The sequence below is a fragment of the Dama dama genome, chromosome 5 (assembly GCF_033118175.1).
Source record: "Dama dama isolate Ldn47 chromosome 5, ASM3311817v1, whole genome shotgun sequence".
Taxonomy (NCBI): Eukaryota; Metazoa; Chordata; class Mammalia; order Artiodactyla; family Cervidae; genus Dama; species Dama dama.
Genome location: NC_083685.1, coordinates 54,859,079 through 54,876,384, shown reverse-complemented (window position 1 = coordinate 54,876,384; position 17,306 = coordinate 54,859,079). Strand labels below are relative to the sequence as shown.

Genomic DNA, 17,306 nt, shown 5'->3' with positions numbered 1-17,306 from the left:
TAATAAAAATAAATGGAAAAAAAATAAAGACATCCAGAAAGCCAAAACAACAACAACAACAACAACAACAAAAAAAAACAAATTAGCCTTGGCTGTGTTTGGTAAAAAAAAAAAAAAAGGAAAAGAAATGGGATAATTTTAGGAAAGAAAATGTGTTTCACTGAATATTAAATTCTAGTTTTATTAATTAAAGTCTGTGTTAGTAAGACTCAGTTCTCAATAATTCATTGCTGTTATGTTATACTGTTACAGGATTTAATTAAATTATTAAAGGAACATTCTAAAAAAAAAAAAAAAAAGACAACCTGATGAGATAACTGTTTCATGTTTTGATGATCTCTTCCACCCTGAATCCATATTCCCAAAAGTAAAGTTGCTCAGTCGTGTCTGACTCCTTGTGATCCCATGGACTGTAGCCCACCAGACTCCTCCGTCCATGAAATTCTCCAGGCAAGAATACTGGAGTGGGTAGCCATTTCCTTCTCCAGGGGATCTTCCTCACCCACGGATCAAACCCGGGTCTCCCGTATTTACAAAATTCCTTGTCTAATCCTCTGATGTCCCAACACAGACATAGAAAAGAATTGACCCTATGATACCTCTTTGGTTTATCTTTTCCTGCCCCAGGTTGCTTGAACAGCTATCTTTTTTTATGTGCCACCTAAGTGTGGGCTTTGTTGAACATATCCTTGGCATCTTTACCTTGATAATTTAGAGGTGGAACACTTTGCTTCCACAATTGCTGAAAGCCATAGAAAAGCAGGTTGTGTGCCACCTTATTAAAAAGGCCCTTTACAGTGTCTGGAATAAACAATCTAGACAATTGAGTTGTGCTGTAATTTTATGAGAAACAAATCTGTCATTTGCTTTCTGTCCCTGTGTTCACCTTAGGGGGTGGATTTCAGAGGGAATGTATTCAGATCTGGACTAGCTTAGAACTTTATTCTTATTAAGTCATTATTGGAACCATGGTGGGATCTAAAATCTCTTTACTACTATTCTCTTGGTAGAATCTATCACATGATATTTTTAGCAGTTGTTCTGGCAAAAGCAATGGAAAAAAGGAAGATAATATATGCAGGACTCTCTAAAAATAACTTGTAATAGATGTTAAATAGTTGTTGTTAGTGTGTTCAACCACATCTGACTCTTGGGACCTCATGGACTGTAGCCTAGCAAGGTCCTCTATCCAATGGAATTTTCCAGGCAAGAGTACTGGAGTGAGTTGGCACAACCTACTCCAGGGCATCTTCCTGACCCAGGAATCGAACCCACATCTCCTGCACTGGCAGGTGAATTCTTTACCACCGAGCCACGTGGGAAGTGAGTTGAGCTTATTATATGGTCAGCGATGCACCTTTTATATGAAGAAACATTTGGCATCAGTGGAAAGCCAGAGCTGAAATTGGTGGGCTCATTTCCACAGCTGGAGTGTGTGTGCAGAATTGTTGAAATTGTGTCTCTGCTATAGGGCAGAAGCATTTCTAAAATGACAAAAGCATTCTTTATTTATGGCCCACTGTTCAATGTTTGATACATGAATACCATGACTCTCTTTTATGTGAGGATGGCAAAAATCTCCCTACTATCAACCCAGCAAAATTTTGAGCTGAGAACATCTTCTCTGATCTGTTTGTAACCAGTGGAACAAACTTCATGGTAATTAAAAGTCAGACCATATATTGAATTTTAAATATTTATTTTTAATTGAAGGATAATTGCTTTACAGTATTGTGTTGGTGTCTGCCATACATCAGTATCAATCAGCCATAGGTATACATATGGCCACACCTTCTTGAACCTTCCTCCCACCTCCCATCCCATCACACCCCTCTAGGTTGTTGCAGAGCACCAGTTTGAATTCCCTGAGGCATACAGTAAATTCCCACTGGCTATCTGTTTTATATATGGTAGTGTATATATTTCCATGCTACTGTCTCTCTTCATCCCACCCTCTCCTCCCACAACATTGTTCATAAGTCCATTCTTGATGTCTGCATCTCCACTGCTGCCCTGTGAAGCTGGTCATCCATACCATCTTTCTAGATTCCTTATGTATGTGTTAATATACTTTGTATTTTTCCCTTTCTGACTTGCTTCACTCTATTCGAGAGGCTCTAGGTTCATCCACCTCATTATCACTGACTCAACTACATTCCTTTTTTTGACTCAGTAATACATTGTGTATATGTACACAGCTTCCTTATCCATTGCTCTCTAGACGGACATCTAGGTTGCTTCCGTGTCCACGCTATTGTGAACAGTGCTGTAATGAACACTGGGCTACATGTGTCTTTTGCAATTATGATTTTCTCAAGGAATGTATCCAGTAGTGGAATTGTTGGGTCGCGCAGTAGTTTATTCCTGATTTTTTAAGGAATCATCATAGTGTTTTCCTCAGTGGTTGTATCAGTTTACATTCCCACCAATAGCGCAAGAGGGTTCTCTTTTCTCCATATCTTCTCTAGCATTTATGGTTCATATGTTTTTTGATGAAGCCCATTCTGGCTGGTGTGAGGCGATATCTCATTGTGATTTTGATTTGCATGTCTCTAATAATGAGCAGTGTTGAGCATCTTTTCATGTGTTTGTCAGCCATCTGTATGTCTTCTTTGGGGAAATATCTGCTTAGGTCTTTTGCTCAGTTTTTGATTGGGTTGTTTGTTTTTCTGGTATTGAGTTGCATGAGCTGCTTGTATATTTTGGAAATTAATCCTTTGTCAGTTGTTTCATTTGCTTTTATTTTCTCCCATTCTGAGGGTTGCCTTTTCACCTTGTTTATAGTTTCCTTTGCTCTACAAAAGTTTTTAAGTTTAATTGTGTCCCACTTGTTTATTCTAATTTTTATTTCCATTACTCTAGGTGGTGGGTCATAGAGGATCTTGCTGTGGTTTATGTCACAGTGTTCTGCCTATGTTTTCCTCTAAGAGTTTCATAGTTTCTGCAGACCATATACTGATTTTTACTTTCTAAGTCTTACTCTGTTAAATGACATTTTAGGATACAGAGTAGATGTTCTTGCTTTTAGTAGGTTTTCAATAAGCAATGCTGCTGGATCAAACTGGGGTGTAAAGTGGATTCCACTATATCTGCATTGAGACCCTTGTAACTATATAAAATTTAGTATTAGTGTTTAGAGATTTATGAGTTTCAAAAGCTTAGAATGTATAGCATGAAAGTTAGATAGCAGACATTATTGGGAATTCTGGGAGGTAGATCAAGTGGCCTGATTTTTTGTCTATTATTTGCCTCAAGCATTTTCCTTAAAAACTAGCAGCATTTTCACAGGGTCTTGGACCTTGTGTCTGGGGTGGTCACAGGAGAATTCTGGAGCACATTAATCATACTGTCCTTGATTTCTACTTACGTTATTTCAACAAAGGTTTATATTTAGAATACATTGAAGAGCATTAAAATGAAAACAGCAGAATCAAAAGTTGAAGGGCTGGTTTTGAGATAAATAAGATAAAGAATATTATATTTTGCAACCTAATTAAAAGTATAAATCCTCTAAAAATAATTATTGTTTTATTAAAGACAAGAAAAATCCAAGGATTTTTAACCATCGTTTGGAAGAGACAAAGATTCTGTGTAATCTTGAAAAAAAAAAAAACCCCAAAACAGAGGTTAATAAGCAGTACATGTACTAAATATAGATAACTCAAGTAATTGAATATTTACTTAGATTACAAAGGGAAAATTTGGACAGAGGCTGAGTTTTTATCTTACTCTAAAATGATTCATTTATATTCCTGACCATGTTAGTTATATTAGAATTCCTAATATCCTATAAGTGATTTAACCTGACTTACAATATATTGAATTGCCTACATATATATATTTTTTTCTTTTCCAAGTCTATGACAGCAGAGGATTTAGTAAAATTCTTACATCTTTGAAATATTGTCACTTTAAAGATGAATTAAATACCATAGTTTCTTTCATGGGTTGTAGCTTTCTGTATTTCATATAAAAGGAACTATATCTGATAAGGGCTAATATCCAAAATATATAAAGAACTCCTACAACTCAATAACAACAACAAAATCTGATTAAAAATGGGCAGAGGATCTGAATAGATGTTTTTCCAAAGAAGACATAAAGGTGGCCAGCAAGTACATGAAAAGTTACTTAACATCACCAATCATGAGGGAAATGCAAATCAAAACCACAGTGAGATACCATCTCATCTCTGTTAGAAAGGATATCAAAAATAAAAGAGATAACAAGTGTTGTTGGCAAGGATGTGGAGAATAGGAAACTTTTGTGCACTATTGATGGCAATGTTAACTGGTACTGCCACTACGGAAAACAATATGGAGATTTCTTTAGAAACTAAAAAAAGAACTACCATATGATCTAGCATTCCCTCTTCTGGGTGTTTATCCAAAGTAAATGAAAATATTAATTCAAAAAGATACATGCATCCCAGTGTTCATTGCAGCATTATTTTCAGTGGACAAGGCTTGGAAACAATCTCAGCGTCCACAGATGAATTGATTAAAAAATGTGATATACAGATCTCACACACACACACTCTCTCTCTCACACACACACACTCACACACACTCTGAATGGAATATTATTCAGCCTAAAAAATGCGATATACAGATCTCACACACACACACACACATACACCGACACACACCACACACACTCTGAATAGAATATTATTTAGCCTAAAAAATGTGATATACAGATCTCACACACACACACACTCCCTCTCTCTCTGAATAGAATATTATTCAGCCATAAAAAAGAATGAAATCTTGCCATTTGTGACAACATGAATAGACCTTGAGGGCATTATGCTAAGTGAAATATCAGACAGAGAAAGACAGCTACTGTATAATTTCACCTATATGTAAAATCTGAAAACAAACCAAAACATAACCAATTAAAAAAAAAAAAGTACTCATAGATACAAAGACAGATTGGTGGTTTCCAGAGATGAGGGATGGAGGATGGGAGTGAAGGGATCAAAAGATGCAGATTTTTAGTTATAAAATAGTTTTGAGGACATAATATGCAGCATGATGATTATAGTTAATGATACTATATTGCATGTTTGAAAGTTCCTGAGGGAGATTTTTAAAGTTCTCATCACAAGAAAAAATTTGTGATCATGTATGGTAACAGATGTTAACAAGACTCATTGTGGTAATCATTTAACAATAATTATACAAACACTGAGTCATTACACTGTATACCTGCAACTAGTATAATATTATGTCAATTATAATTCATAAAAATGAGAAAGTGTAATTAGCTTTATATATGGTCTGTGGTATAATCTGATTCACAAGACTTAAAGGTCATGTTTATGGCAAAAAACATAATCCTTTTGGACATACAATACTAGATTTAAAATATTGTCTCTCAACGTACTGGAAATATACTACTGTTTCCTGGCTTCTATTGGTGTTTTTATCTTCCTTCATTGCTCAGTGGGTAAAGAATCTGCCTGAAATGCAGGAGACACAGGTTGATTCCTGGGTCGGAAGATCCCCTGGAGAAGAAAATGGCAACCCACTCCAGTATTCTTGCCTGGAGATTCCCGTAGACAGAGGAGCCTGGCAGGCTACAGTCCACATGGGGTCGCAAGAACTGGACACTACTTAGTGACTAAACCACATTGGTGTTTTTAAAAAGTGCACATTCTAGATAACACTTATAGAAAATAAAGAAGTGTACTGGGAGCTTTGAATCTAGTTATTGAAGAATGAGATGTTTGATGTCAAGGTTTCTGATGTACTCTCAGTTCTTAACAATGATAATGTCCAGACTGAGCCACTGAGAATGGTGGTTGCAGAATGGATGAGTCGTCCCTCATTTTAATGCTCAAAAATATATATGTATGTGTGTATATATATATATATATATATATGTATATATATATATATATATATATATATTTATCCAAGTAATAAATGTGGTACAGGCTTATTGGCTTCCCAGATGGTGCTAGTGGTAAAGAACCTGCCTGCCAATGCAGGAGACACAGATTTTATCCCTGGGTCAGGAAGATCCCCTAGAGGAGGGCATGGCAAGTCATTCCAGTATTCTTGCCTGGAGAACCTCATGGACAGAGGAGCCTGGTAGGCTACAGTCCATAGGGTTGCAAATGGTCGGACACAACTGAAGTGACTTGCATGCACAAGGCTTTTGGAACTCTGAAATGTTGAAAGGTGTTTTACTCTATACATTGAAGAGACTTGGGCCACATTCCAGGCTGGGCATTATTAAAGTTTTAGATCCACTTCAATATCAAATTCTGTTTTTAGTTAGCTTTATTGGTAAACTGAAGCCAAATAATCATAGATACTTGACTGGTGATGGACATGATATTTTGTTGTTCACTAAACTTTGATGTATTTCTTTCTTTTTTTTTTTTTTACTTTTTTTTTATTTTTTCATTTATTTTTATTAGTTGGAGGCTAATTACTTACAATATTGTAGTGGTTTTTGCCACACATTGACATGAATCAGCCATGGATTTACATGTGTTCCCCATCCCGATCCCCCCTCCTGCCTCCCTCTCCATCCCATCCCTCTGGGTCTTCCCAGTGCACCAGCCCTGAGCATTTGTCTCATGCATCCAACCTGGGCTGGTGGTCTGTTTCACCCGTGATAGTACACTTGTTTTAATGCTATTCTCTCAGAACATCCCACCCTTACCTTCTCCCACAGAGTCCAGAAGTCTGTTCTGTACATCTGTGTCTCTTTTTCTGTTTTGCATATAGGGTTATTGTTACCATCTTTTTAAATTCCATATATATGTGTTAGTATACTGTAATAGTATTTATCTTTCTGGCTTACTTCACTCTGTATAATGGGCTCCAGTTTCATCCATCTCATTAGAACTGATTCAAATGAATTCTTTTTAACAGCTGAGTAATATTCCATGGTGTATATGTACCACAGCTTCCTTATCCATTTGTCTGCTGATGGGCATCTAGGTTGCTTCCATGACCTGGCTATTACAGACAGTGCTGCGATGAACATTGGGGTGCACGTGTCTCTTTCAGATCTGGTTTCCTCGGTGTGTGTGCCCAGGAGTGGGATTGCTGGGTCATATGGCAGTTCTATTTCCAGTTTTTTAAGGAGTCTCCACACTGTTCTCCATAGTGGCTGTACTAGTTTGCATTCCCACCAGCAGTGTAAGAGGGTTCCCTTTTCTCCACACCCTCTCCAGCATTTATTGCTTGTAGACTTTTGGATAGCAGCCATCCTGACTGGCGTGTAATGGTACCTCGTTGTGGTTTTGATTTGCATTCTCTGATAATGAGTGATGTTGAGCCTCTTTTCATGTGTTTGTTAGCCATCTGTATGTCTTCTTTGGAGAAATGTCTGTTTAGTTCTTTGGCCCATTTTTTGATTGGGTCATTTATTTTTCTGGAATTGAGCTGCAGGAGTTGCTTCTATATTTTTGAGATTAATCCTTTGTTGCTTCATTTGCTATTATTTTCTCCCAATCTGAGGGCTGTCTTTTCACCTTGCTTATAGTTTCCTTTGTTGTGCAAAAGCTTCTTTTACATTCATTGCCCTACAGCAGTGGAGATAAAACCTTGCCCTGAAATACAGGGCTTGGTAGTGCAGCAGGAATACTGGCCTCATAAAAGGTGTCTCAAGTGTTATCTTAATATCTAGTCTTGCACTTTTTCTTTTAATCTTTTAAAATCCTTAATGACATGACCATGTTACTTTTCCCCTAATCACTGCCCACCCACCCCAAATATTCAGTTTGTTCCGTAGTTTCCCTGTTCTGCTTTTAATAATGTATGGTTTCAGGAAAGTGTGTTATTGACTTCGTGGCACTGAAGTATGAATAATATTTGAATTGTAATAGATCTTAAACTAAGAATAAACCTTTTGACATTTAAGAAATAAGTCACTTTTGGTAGTAGGGTCATTTAGAACCTTTAATATAACATATCAGTTGTCACCTACTATGTAAGTGGGTAAAGTTGACTAAGAGTGATTGGAAGAAATTCAGAAATATATTTTTTCAAAGTATGTATGATATATAAATCCATATATTTTCATCTATAGTTATAAATACATATACTATAAGAAAATCTTTAGAAGGGAAAAGAGTTATTAGGCAGTATATCAGAGAACCACAGTGGCCACTTTATGAATTGGAATTTGATGTATCACTTTTTAATTTAATAAAGACTGATGTTCCAGAAGCTACTGAAAAAAATAAGGTGTATGGAGAAAATTCTTAGGAACTCAAATACACTATGGATTATAATAAAAATTTTTCATCAAATAAATAATTAGAATGGTAGCCTGATTAATGATTTTGTTAATTGATCTTTATCTAATGGACATATCTTTGTAATCTGACTATTAACCTTGATTTTTGTTTCCTTTTCCAGTGTTAAAGAACCCAGTGTGTAAATTATACAGATTTCCCACATCTGACAATAAGTGGATGCAAATCCGGGAGCAGATGTCAGAGAGCATACTTTCTTTTCATATTCCTAAGGAATTGATCTCTCTTCAAATCAAAGAAGATTTGTGTAGGTAAGAGAAAATGGTTTATGATCATCTCTTACATTAATTACTTTTTCTATAAAAATTTGCTTTTTTTATTTTAGTCTTCTTTTAAATTTTTATTTTATATTGGACTGCCATTGATTTACAAGGTCGTGTCAGTTTCTGGAGTACAGCTGAGTGATTCAGTTATACGTATGTGCGTGCATGCTAAGTGGCTTCAGTTGTGTCTGACTCTGCAACCCTATGAACTGTAGCCCACCAGCCTCCTTTGTCCACGGAATTTTCCCAGCAAGAATACTGCAGTGGGTTGCTATGCCTTCCTCCAGGGAATCTTCCTGACTCAGGAATCAAACCTATGTCTCCTATAGCTTCTGCATTGCAGGCAGATTCTTTACTGCTAAGCCACTGGAGAAGCCCATATATACATACATATCCATTCATTTTCAGATTCTTTCCCCATATAGGTTATTACAGAATATTGAGTAGAATTCCCTGAGCTCTATAATAGGACCCTATTGCTTATCCATTTTATACACCCAGTGTGTATCTGTTAATCCCAAATTCCCAATTTATCACATACCTCACCTTTCCTCTTTCGTAACCATAGTTTGTTTTCTAAGTCTGTGAGTCTTTCTATTTTATAAATAAGTTCATTTGTATTATTTTTCTAAGATTGTGAATACAAGCAGTATAATATATTTGTCTTTCTCTGACTTATTTCATGTCGTAAAGTATGATGCTAACATAAAAATCAAGACTGGCATTGTCCAGTATGTTTGGCTGCTAGAACTGTTAATCACTTGCAATATGAATAGTTCAATTTGAGATGTTACATATGTGTAAAATACAAACCAGGTTTTGAATTCTTTACACACAAATGAAAAAGACCAATTTCATAATGAAATGTTAAATAACATTTTGGCTATATTTGGGTTAGATACAATATATTATTAATTTTATATGTGTCTCTTTTTGCTCTTTAAATATGACTACTGAGCACTTGAAAATTTTTCATCACGTATGTGATCCTCATTTATAGCTTACATTACACCTTTTTTTTTAATTTATTTTTTTATTGAAGGATAATTGCTTTACAGAATTTTGTTGTTTTCTGTCAAACCTCAACCTGAAGCAACCATAGGTATACATATATCCCCTCCCTTCTGAACTTCCCTCCCATCTCCCTCCCCATCCCACCCCTCTAGGCTGATACAGAGCCCCTGTTTGAGTGTCTTAGCTATACAGCAGATTCCCGTTGGCTATCTATTTTACATATGGTGATGTAAGTCTCCATGTTACTCTTTCCATACACCTCACCCTCTCCTCCCCTCTCCCCATGTCCACAAGTCTATTCTCTATGTCTGTTTCTCCACTGCTGCCCTGTAAGTAAATTCTTCAGTACCATTTTTCTAGAGTCCGTATGTATGTGTTAGAATACAATATTTATCTTTCTCTTTATGACTCATTTCACTCTGTATAATAGGTTCTAGATTCATCCACCTCATTAGAACTGACTTAAAGGTATTCCTTTTTATGGCTGAGTAATATTCCATTGTGTCTATGTACCACAACTTCTTTATCCAGTCATCTGTCGATGGACATCTAGGTTGCTTCCATGTTCTAGCTATTGTAAATAGTGCTGCAATGAACAATGGCATACATGTGTCTTTTTCAGTTTTGGTTTCCTCAGGGTATATGCCTAGGAGTGGGATTGCTGGGTCATGTGGTGGTTTTATTCCTAGTTTTTTAAGGAATCTCCATATGTCTTCCATAGTCACTATATCAATTTACATTCCCACCAAGAGTGCAAGAGCATTTCCTTTTCTTCACACCCCCTCCAGCATTTATTATTTGTAGACTTTTTGATGATGGCCATTCTGAGCAGTGTGAGGTGATATTGCATTGTTTTGATTTCCTTTTCTCTAATAATGAGTATTGTTGATCACCTTTTCATGTGTTTGTTAGCCATCTGTATGTCTCCTTTGGAGAAATGTCTGTTTAGGTCTTTTGCCCATGTTTTGATTGGGTTGTTTGATTTTCTGGTATTGAGTTATATGAACTGCTTGTATGTTTTGGAAATTTTCTCCCATTCTGAAGGTTATCTTTTCACCTTGCTTATAGTTTCCTTTGCTGTGCAAAAAGCTTTTAAGTTTAATCAGGTCCCACTTGTTTACTTTTATTTTTATTTCCATTACTCTATGAGGCAGGTCATAGAAGATCTTGCTTTGATTTATGTCACAGAGTGTTCTGCCTGTGTTTTCCTCTAAGAATTTTATAGTTTCTGGTCTTACATTTAGGTCTTTAATCCATGTTGAGTTTATCTTTGTGTGTGGTGTTAGGAGATGTTCTAATTTCATTCTGTTGCATGTAGCTGTCCAGTTTTCCCAGCACCATTTATTGAAGAGGCCGCCTTTATGCCATTGTATATTGTTGCTTCCTTTGTCGAATACAAGGTACCCATAGGTGCATGGGTTTATTTCTGGGCTTTCTATGTTGTTTCATTGATCTGTATTTCTGGTTTTTGTGCCAGTACCATACTGTCTTGAAGACTGTAGCTTTGTAGTATAATCTGAAGTCAGGAAGGTTGATTCCTCCAGCTCCATTCTTCTTTCTCAGGACTGCTTTGGCTATTCAGGGTTTTTTGTGTTTCCATATGAATTGTGAAATTTTTTGTTCTAGTTCCATGAAAAATGTCTTTGGTAATTTGATTGGAATCACATTGAATCTGTAGATTGCATTTGGTAATATAGTCATTTTCACAATATTGATTCTTCCTACCCAGGAACATGGAATATCTCTCCATCTGTTTGTGTCATCTTTGATTTCTTTCATCAGTGTCTTATAATTTTCTATGTACAGTTCCTTTGTCTTCTTAGGTAAGTTTATTCCTAGATACTTAATTCTTTTTGTTGCAATGGTAAATGGGATTGATTCCTTAATTTCTCTTTCCAATTTTTCATTGTTAATATGTAGAAATGAAAGTGATTTCTGTGTATTAATTTTGTATCCTGAAACTTTGCTAAATTCACTGATTAGCTCTAATAATTTTCTGATATTATCTTTAGGGTTTTTTATGTACAGGATCATGTCATCTGCAAACAGTGAGAGCTTTACTTCTTCTCTTCAGATCTGTATTCCTTTTCTTTCTTTTTCTTCTGTGATTGCTGTAGCTAGGACTTCCAGAACTATGTTGAATAATAGTGAGGAAAGTGGGGACCCTTGCCTTGTTTCTGATCTTAGGGGGAATGCTTTCCGTTTTTCACCATTGAGAATAATGTTTGCTGGAGGCTTATCATATATGGCCTTTACTATGTTGAGGTAGGTTCCTTCTATGCCCATTTTTTGAAGAGTTTTAATCATAAATGGGTGCTGAATTTTGTCAAAGGCTTTTTCTGCATCTATTGAAATCATTTGGTTTTTACCTTTCATAATACGGGTAAACATTGATTGATTTACATTGATTGATTTACATATATTGAAGAATCCTTGTATCCTTGGAATAAAACCAACTTAATCATGGTGTATGAGCTTTTTGATGTGTTGCTGTATTCTGTTTGCTAAAATTTTATCGAGGATTTTTGCATCTATTTTCATCAGTGATACTGGCCTATAGTTTTCTTTTTGTGTGTTGTCTTTGGTTTTGGTATCAGGGTGATGGTGGCCTCGTAGAATGAGTTTGGAAGTGTTCCTTCCTCTGCAATTTTTTGAAAGTTTTAGAAGGACAGACATTAGCTCTTCTCTAAATGATTCATGTCAATGTATGGCAAAAACCACTACAATATTGTAATTAGCCTCCAACTAATAAAAATAAATGAAATTAAAAAAATAAATAAATGTTCAGTAGAATTCTCCTGTGAAGCCATCTGATCCTGGCTTTTGTTTTTTGGGAGATTTTTTAATCACAACTTCAATTTCAGTGCTTGTAGTTGGACTGTTCATAATTTTGTTTTCCTCCTGGTGCAGTCTTGGAAGATTGAACTTTTCTAATAATCTGTTCATTTCTTCCAGGTTATCCATTTTATTTCCATATAACTGTTTATAATAGTCTCTTATAATCCTTTGTATTTCTACATTGTCTGTTGTAACATCTCCTTTTTCATTTCTAATTTTGTTGATTTGATTCTTCTTTGTTTTTCTTGATGAATGTGGTCAAAGGTTTGTTAATTTTTTTTATCTTCTCAAAGAATGAGCTTTTAGTTTTATTAATCTTTACTATTGTTTCTTTCATTTCTTTTTTATTTATTTCTGCTCAGATCTTTATGATTTCTTTCCTTCTACTAATTTTTGGGGTCTTTTTCCAGTTGTTTAAGGTGTAAAGTTAGGTTGTCTGTTTGATGTTTTTCTTGTTTCTTGAGGTAGGATTGTATTGCTATAAATTTCCCTTTTAGAACTGCTTCTGCTGCATCCCATACATTTTGAATTGTCATGTTTTCATTGTCATTTGTTTCTAGAAATTTTTTTATTTCCCTTTTGATTTCTTCAGTAACCTTTTGGTTATTTAGAAATATATTGTTTAATCTCCATGTGTTTGTGTTTCTTGAAGTTTTTTTCTTGTAATTGATATCTAGTCTCATAGCATTGTGGTCAGAGAAGATGCTTGATACAATTTCAACTTTCTTAAATTTACTAAGGTTTGATTTGTGACCCAAGATGTGGAGTATCCTGGAGAATATTCTTTGTCTATCTGAGAAGGTATATTCTTTTGCATTTGGATGGAATTTCCTGATGATATCAATGAGGTCCATCTCATCTAATGTATCATTTAAGACTTGTGTTGCCTTATTAATTTTCTGTTTTGATGATTTGCTCATTGGTGTGAATAGGGTGTTAAAGTCTCCTACTATTTTTGTGTTACTGTCCATTTCTCCTTTTATGTCTGTTAGTGCTTGTCTTATGTATTGAGGTGCTCCTATGTTGGGTGCATAGATATTTACAATCATTATGTCTTCCTCTTAGATTGATCCCTTGATCATTATGTAGTGTCCTTCCTTATCTCTTGTAATATTCTTTATTTTAAGGTCTATTTTGTCTGACATGAGGATTGATATTTCAGCTCTCTTTTGCTTCCCATTTGCATGGAATATATTTTTTCATCCTCTCACTTTCAGTCTATATATGTCGTGAGGTCTGAAGTGGGTTTCTTGTAGACAGCATATATATGGGTCTTGTTTTTGTATCCATTCAGCCAGTCTGTGTCTTTTGGTTGGAGCATTTAATCCATTTACATTTAAAGTAATTATTGATATATATGTTCCTATTGCCATTTTCTTAATTTTCTTAATTGTTCAGAGTTGTTTTGTAGATCTCTTTTCTTCTATCATATTTCTTCACTATAAGTCCCTTTAATGTTTGTTGTAAAGCTAGTTTGGTGGTACTGAATTCTCTTAACTTTTGCTTGTCTGAAAAGATTTTTATTTCTCCATCAATTTTGAATGAGATCCTTGCCAAGTACAGTAATCTTGGTTGTAGATTTTTTCCTTTCAGTACTTTAAATATATCTTGCGATTTCCTTCTGGCCTGCAGAGTTTCTGCTGAGAGATCAACTGTTAAGCGTATGGGGTTTCCCTTGTATGTTGCTTCTCTCTTGCTGCTTTTAATATTCTTTCTTTGTGTTTAGTCTTTGTTAGTTTGATTAGTGTGTGTCTTGGTGTGTTTCTCCTTGGGTTAATCCTGTATGGCATTCTTGGCGCCTCTTGGACTTGATTGACTATTTCCTTTTTCATGTTGGAGAAATTCTCAACCATAATCTCTTCAAAAATTTTCTCATACCTTTTGTTTTTCTCTTCTTCTTCTGAGACCCCTATAATTCGAATGTTGGTGCATTTGATTTTGTCCCATAGGTCTCTGAGACTTGCTTTTCATTCTTTTTACTTTATTCTGCTCTTCAGAAGTTATTTCCACTATTTTATCTTCCAGCTCACTGATTCATTCTTCTGCTTCAGATATTCTGCTGTTGATTCCTTCCAGAGCATTTTTAATTTCAGCAATTGTGTTGTTTGTCTCTTTATGTTTATTCTTTAATTCTCCCAGGTCTTTGTTAACTGATCTGGCATTTTCTCCATTTTCTTTTCAAGGTTTTTTTTTGTTTGTTTGTTTGTTTTTTATTATCTTTACTGTCATTATTCTGAATTCTTTTTCAGGTAGTTTGCCTGTTTCCTCTTCATTTATTTGGACTTCTGTGTTTCTAATTTGTTCCTTCATTTGTGTGGTATTTCTCTGGCTTTTCATTATATATATATATTTTTTAACTTATTATGTTTGAGATCTCCTTTTCCCAGGCTTCAAGGCTGAATTCTTTCTTCCTTTTGGTTTCTACCTTCCTAAGGCTGGTCCAGTGGTTTTGTGTAAGCTTCTTATAGGGTGAGATGTGTGCTGAGTTTTTTTGTTTGTTTGTTTGCTTGTTTTTCGTCTGATGGGAAAGGCTGAATGAGGTGGTACTCCTGTCTGCTGATGATTGGGTTTGTGTTTTTGTTCTCTTTGTTGCTTAGATGAGGCATCCTGCACAGGGTGCTACTGGTGTTGAGATGATGATGGCTCTTATGTTCAAGTGGTTTCCTTTTTGTATCTGATACTCCCTAGGGTTTGTCCTCTGGTAGTCTAGGGTCTTGGAGTCAGTGCTTCCACTCGAAAGGCTCAGGGCTTGATCTCTGGTCAGGAATGAAAATTCCACAAGTGTTTTTTTATGGCATTAAGTGAGATTAAAGCAAATACCCAAAAATGAGAAACCAAAGATGAACCTCAGACATATAGCAGCTACAAAATCAGGCAAAAGATAATTAAAATAATGGAATGTACACATATACATATATATACCCATAAGCAAAGTCAAAACAGTCCAACTAAAATAAAGTACAGTAGATTGACCTGGTGAACAAAGGAAATAAAAAACTATACTTACCAGTTAGGAACAAAATGAACTAAAGCACAAACTGGAAAACAAAACTAAGCAAGGTGCCAACTGGGGAATAAAATAGTGAAAATAAAACTTAACAAATGTGTTCAGAGGAAAGGGAAGAAAGAATAGATATGCAGAGTTACATACAGATAGATAAAGAAGATTTATATACATTAAAGATTAACTGAAAAGGGAAAAGAACATAGGAAAAGCAAACAAAGGAATAAATGTAGAAAAAATAATAATAGATTTTAAAAAAATTTTAAGTGAAAATTAAAAAAAAAAAGGAAAAATAAAAAGAAAAGGAAGATTCCACAGAACTACAAATGCCCAATGTAGAGGCAGAGGTTTATAACAACAATAAAAAATGTGACTGAGAAAAGAAAAAACTCAAAAGATTAATTAGATTTCATAGTGCAAATAAAATCGACAACTACAACAGAGGGGGGAAATAAAAGGAAAAAAAGGAAAGAAATCCAAAAGAAGATACAGAGCAAGTCAAAACATAAGAATAATAAATGTTTTCCTTGAGTCACTGCTGTCAGAGTCCTTTCCCTCGCTGGGAGTCACAGTCCACCTCCCCTCCCTAGGATGCCCTCGACACCGTGCTGATCTCTGGACCTGCTGTGGGGGCAGCTCAGATTCTAATCTGGTCCTCCTCTTCTGTGTTCTTGCCTCCAATGCCCACAGCTGTCAGAACTAGTGTGTTTTCTTTTATAGGAGCTCTCAATGTCTTTTTATATATTCCATAGACACTGAGTCTGCCTAGTTGATTGTGTGGATTTAATCTGCAGCTTGTACAGCTGGTGGGAAGGTTTTGGGTCTTCTTCCTTAGCCACACTGCCCCTGGGTTTCAATTATGCTTTTATTTCCACCTCTGCATGTGGGTCGTCCACTGGGGTTTGCTTCTGAGGCTGCCCAGGAGGACTTGGATTTGCCCCTGTGAGGGCCAGGGGAGGAGGTGGTGCAGCTGCTTGGGTCTCAGGGGTTCTGGCAGCACCAGGTACTCAGGGGAGTTGGCACCTAGGGCAGCAGGAAATGTAGCACTCTAGAAGGGGATGGCAACCAGTATTGGCCAATATGCTCCAGTGTTCTTGCCTGGAGAAGCACCCTGACAGAGAAGCCTGGCAAGCCCCCGTCTACAGGGTCGCAAAGAGTTGGACACAACCAAAGAGACCCTGCGCGCATAGATGTAAGTTTATTTATTTATTTATTTTTTGCCTGTGGCAGCTCTGCCCCCTTGAGAGTTGAGTGTGAAGGGGGTATGGCTGCTTGGCTTGTGGGGACCCTGGCAGAGCAAAAGTTATGGCCCTATCAGAGTCTTTTTTCAAGCCTCTTGTAGCTGGCCCCTTTGTAGAAGCCTTGTAGAAGCTTGTAGAAGGCCCCTTTGGCCAGTCTTTCTCTGCAGCTCCGCTCATTCAGGCACTTAGAGGGCTCCTTTGCCTGGGGTCCTTCTCTGCTGTTCGGCATGTCAGGCCCAGAGAGCGGCCCCCCTGGCTGGGGTCCTACTCTGTAGATCGGTGCATCAGTCACTTAAAGGGGCACCTGGGTGAGGTCCTACTCTGTAGTTCAATACATCAGCCGTTTGACGTGCCAGCCTCTATTGTTCAGCTGCCAATGCTGGTGTGTGGGGAGTGAGAAGCTATGGTGATGGCTCCACCCCCTACGTGTGACTCAGCAATATGGCCTTCTTCCATGGCTGCCTGGCTTTCCACCACAGAAATTTTCCACCACAGTCTCCTCCCTCACATCCCCTCGAGCCATCTGTCTGCAGTCAACAGCAGCCTTCACCCTGGGATGGCTCCACAATCCCTAAACTCCAGTTCCCAGCCGCTGCCCCTTCCAGGGTATGACCTGCATCCCTGTCCAGGGTATGCATGGCTGCAGCAAGGACTGTCTGATTCTC

General features: G+C 36.7%; 1 protein-coding gene across 3 annotated transcripts in view; it reads left to right on the top strand.

The window, feature by feature from the left end:
• INPP4B (inositol polyphosphate-4-phosphatase type II B) overlaps positions 1-17,306 on the top strand; it is an 851,446-nt gene that overhangs the window by 614,351 nt on the left and 219,789 nt on the right. For all 3 annotated transcript variants that reach the window (XM_061142404.1, XM_061142406.1, XM_061142405.1), the window contains one exon: positions 8,385-8,532. In XM_061142404.1, coding sequence (XP_060998387.1) covers positions 8,385-8,532 — 148 coding nt within the window. The remainder of the gene's footprint in view (positions 1-8,384; positions 8,533-17,306) is intronic.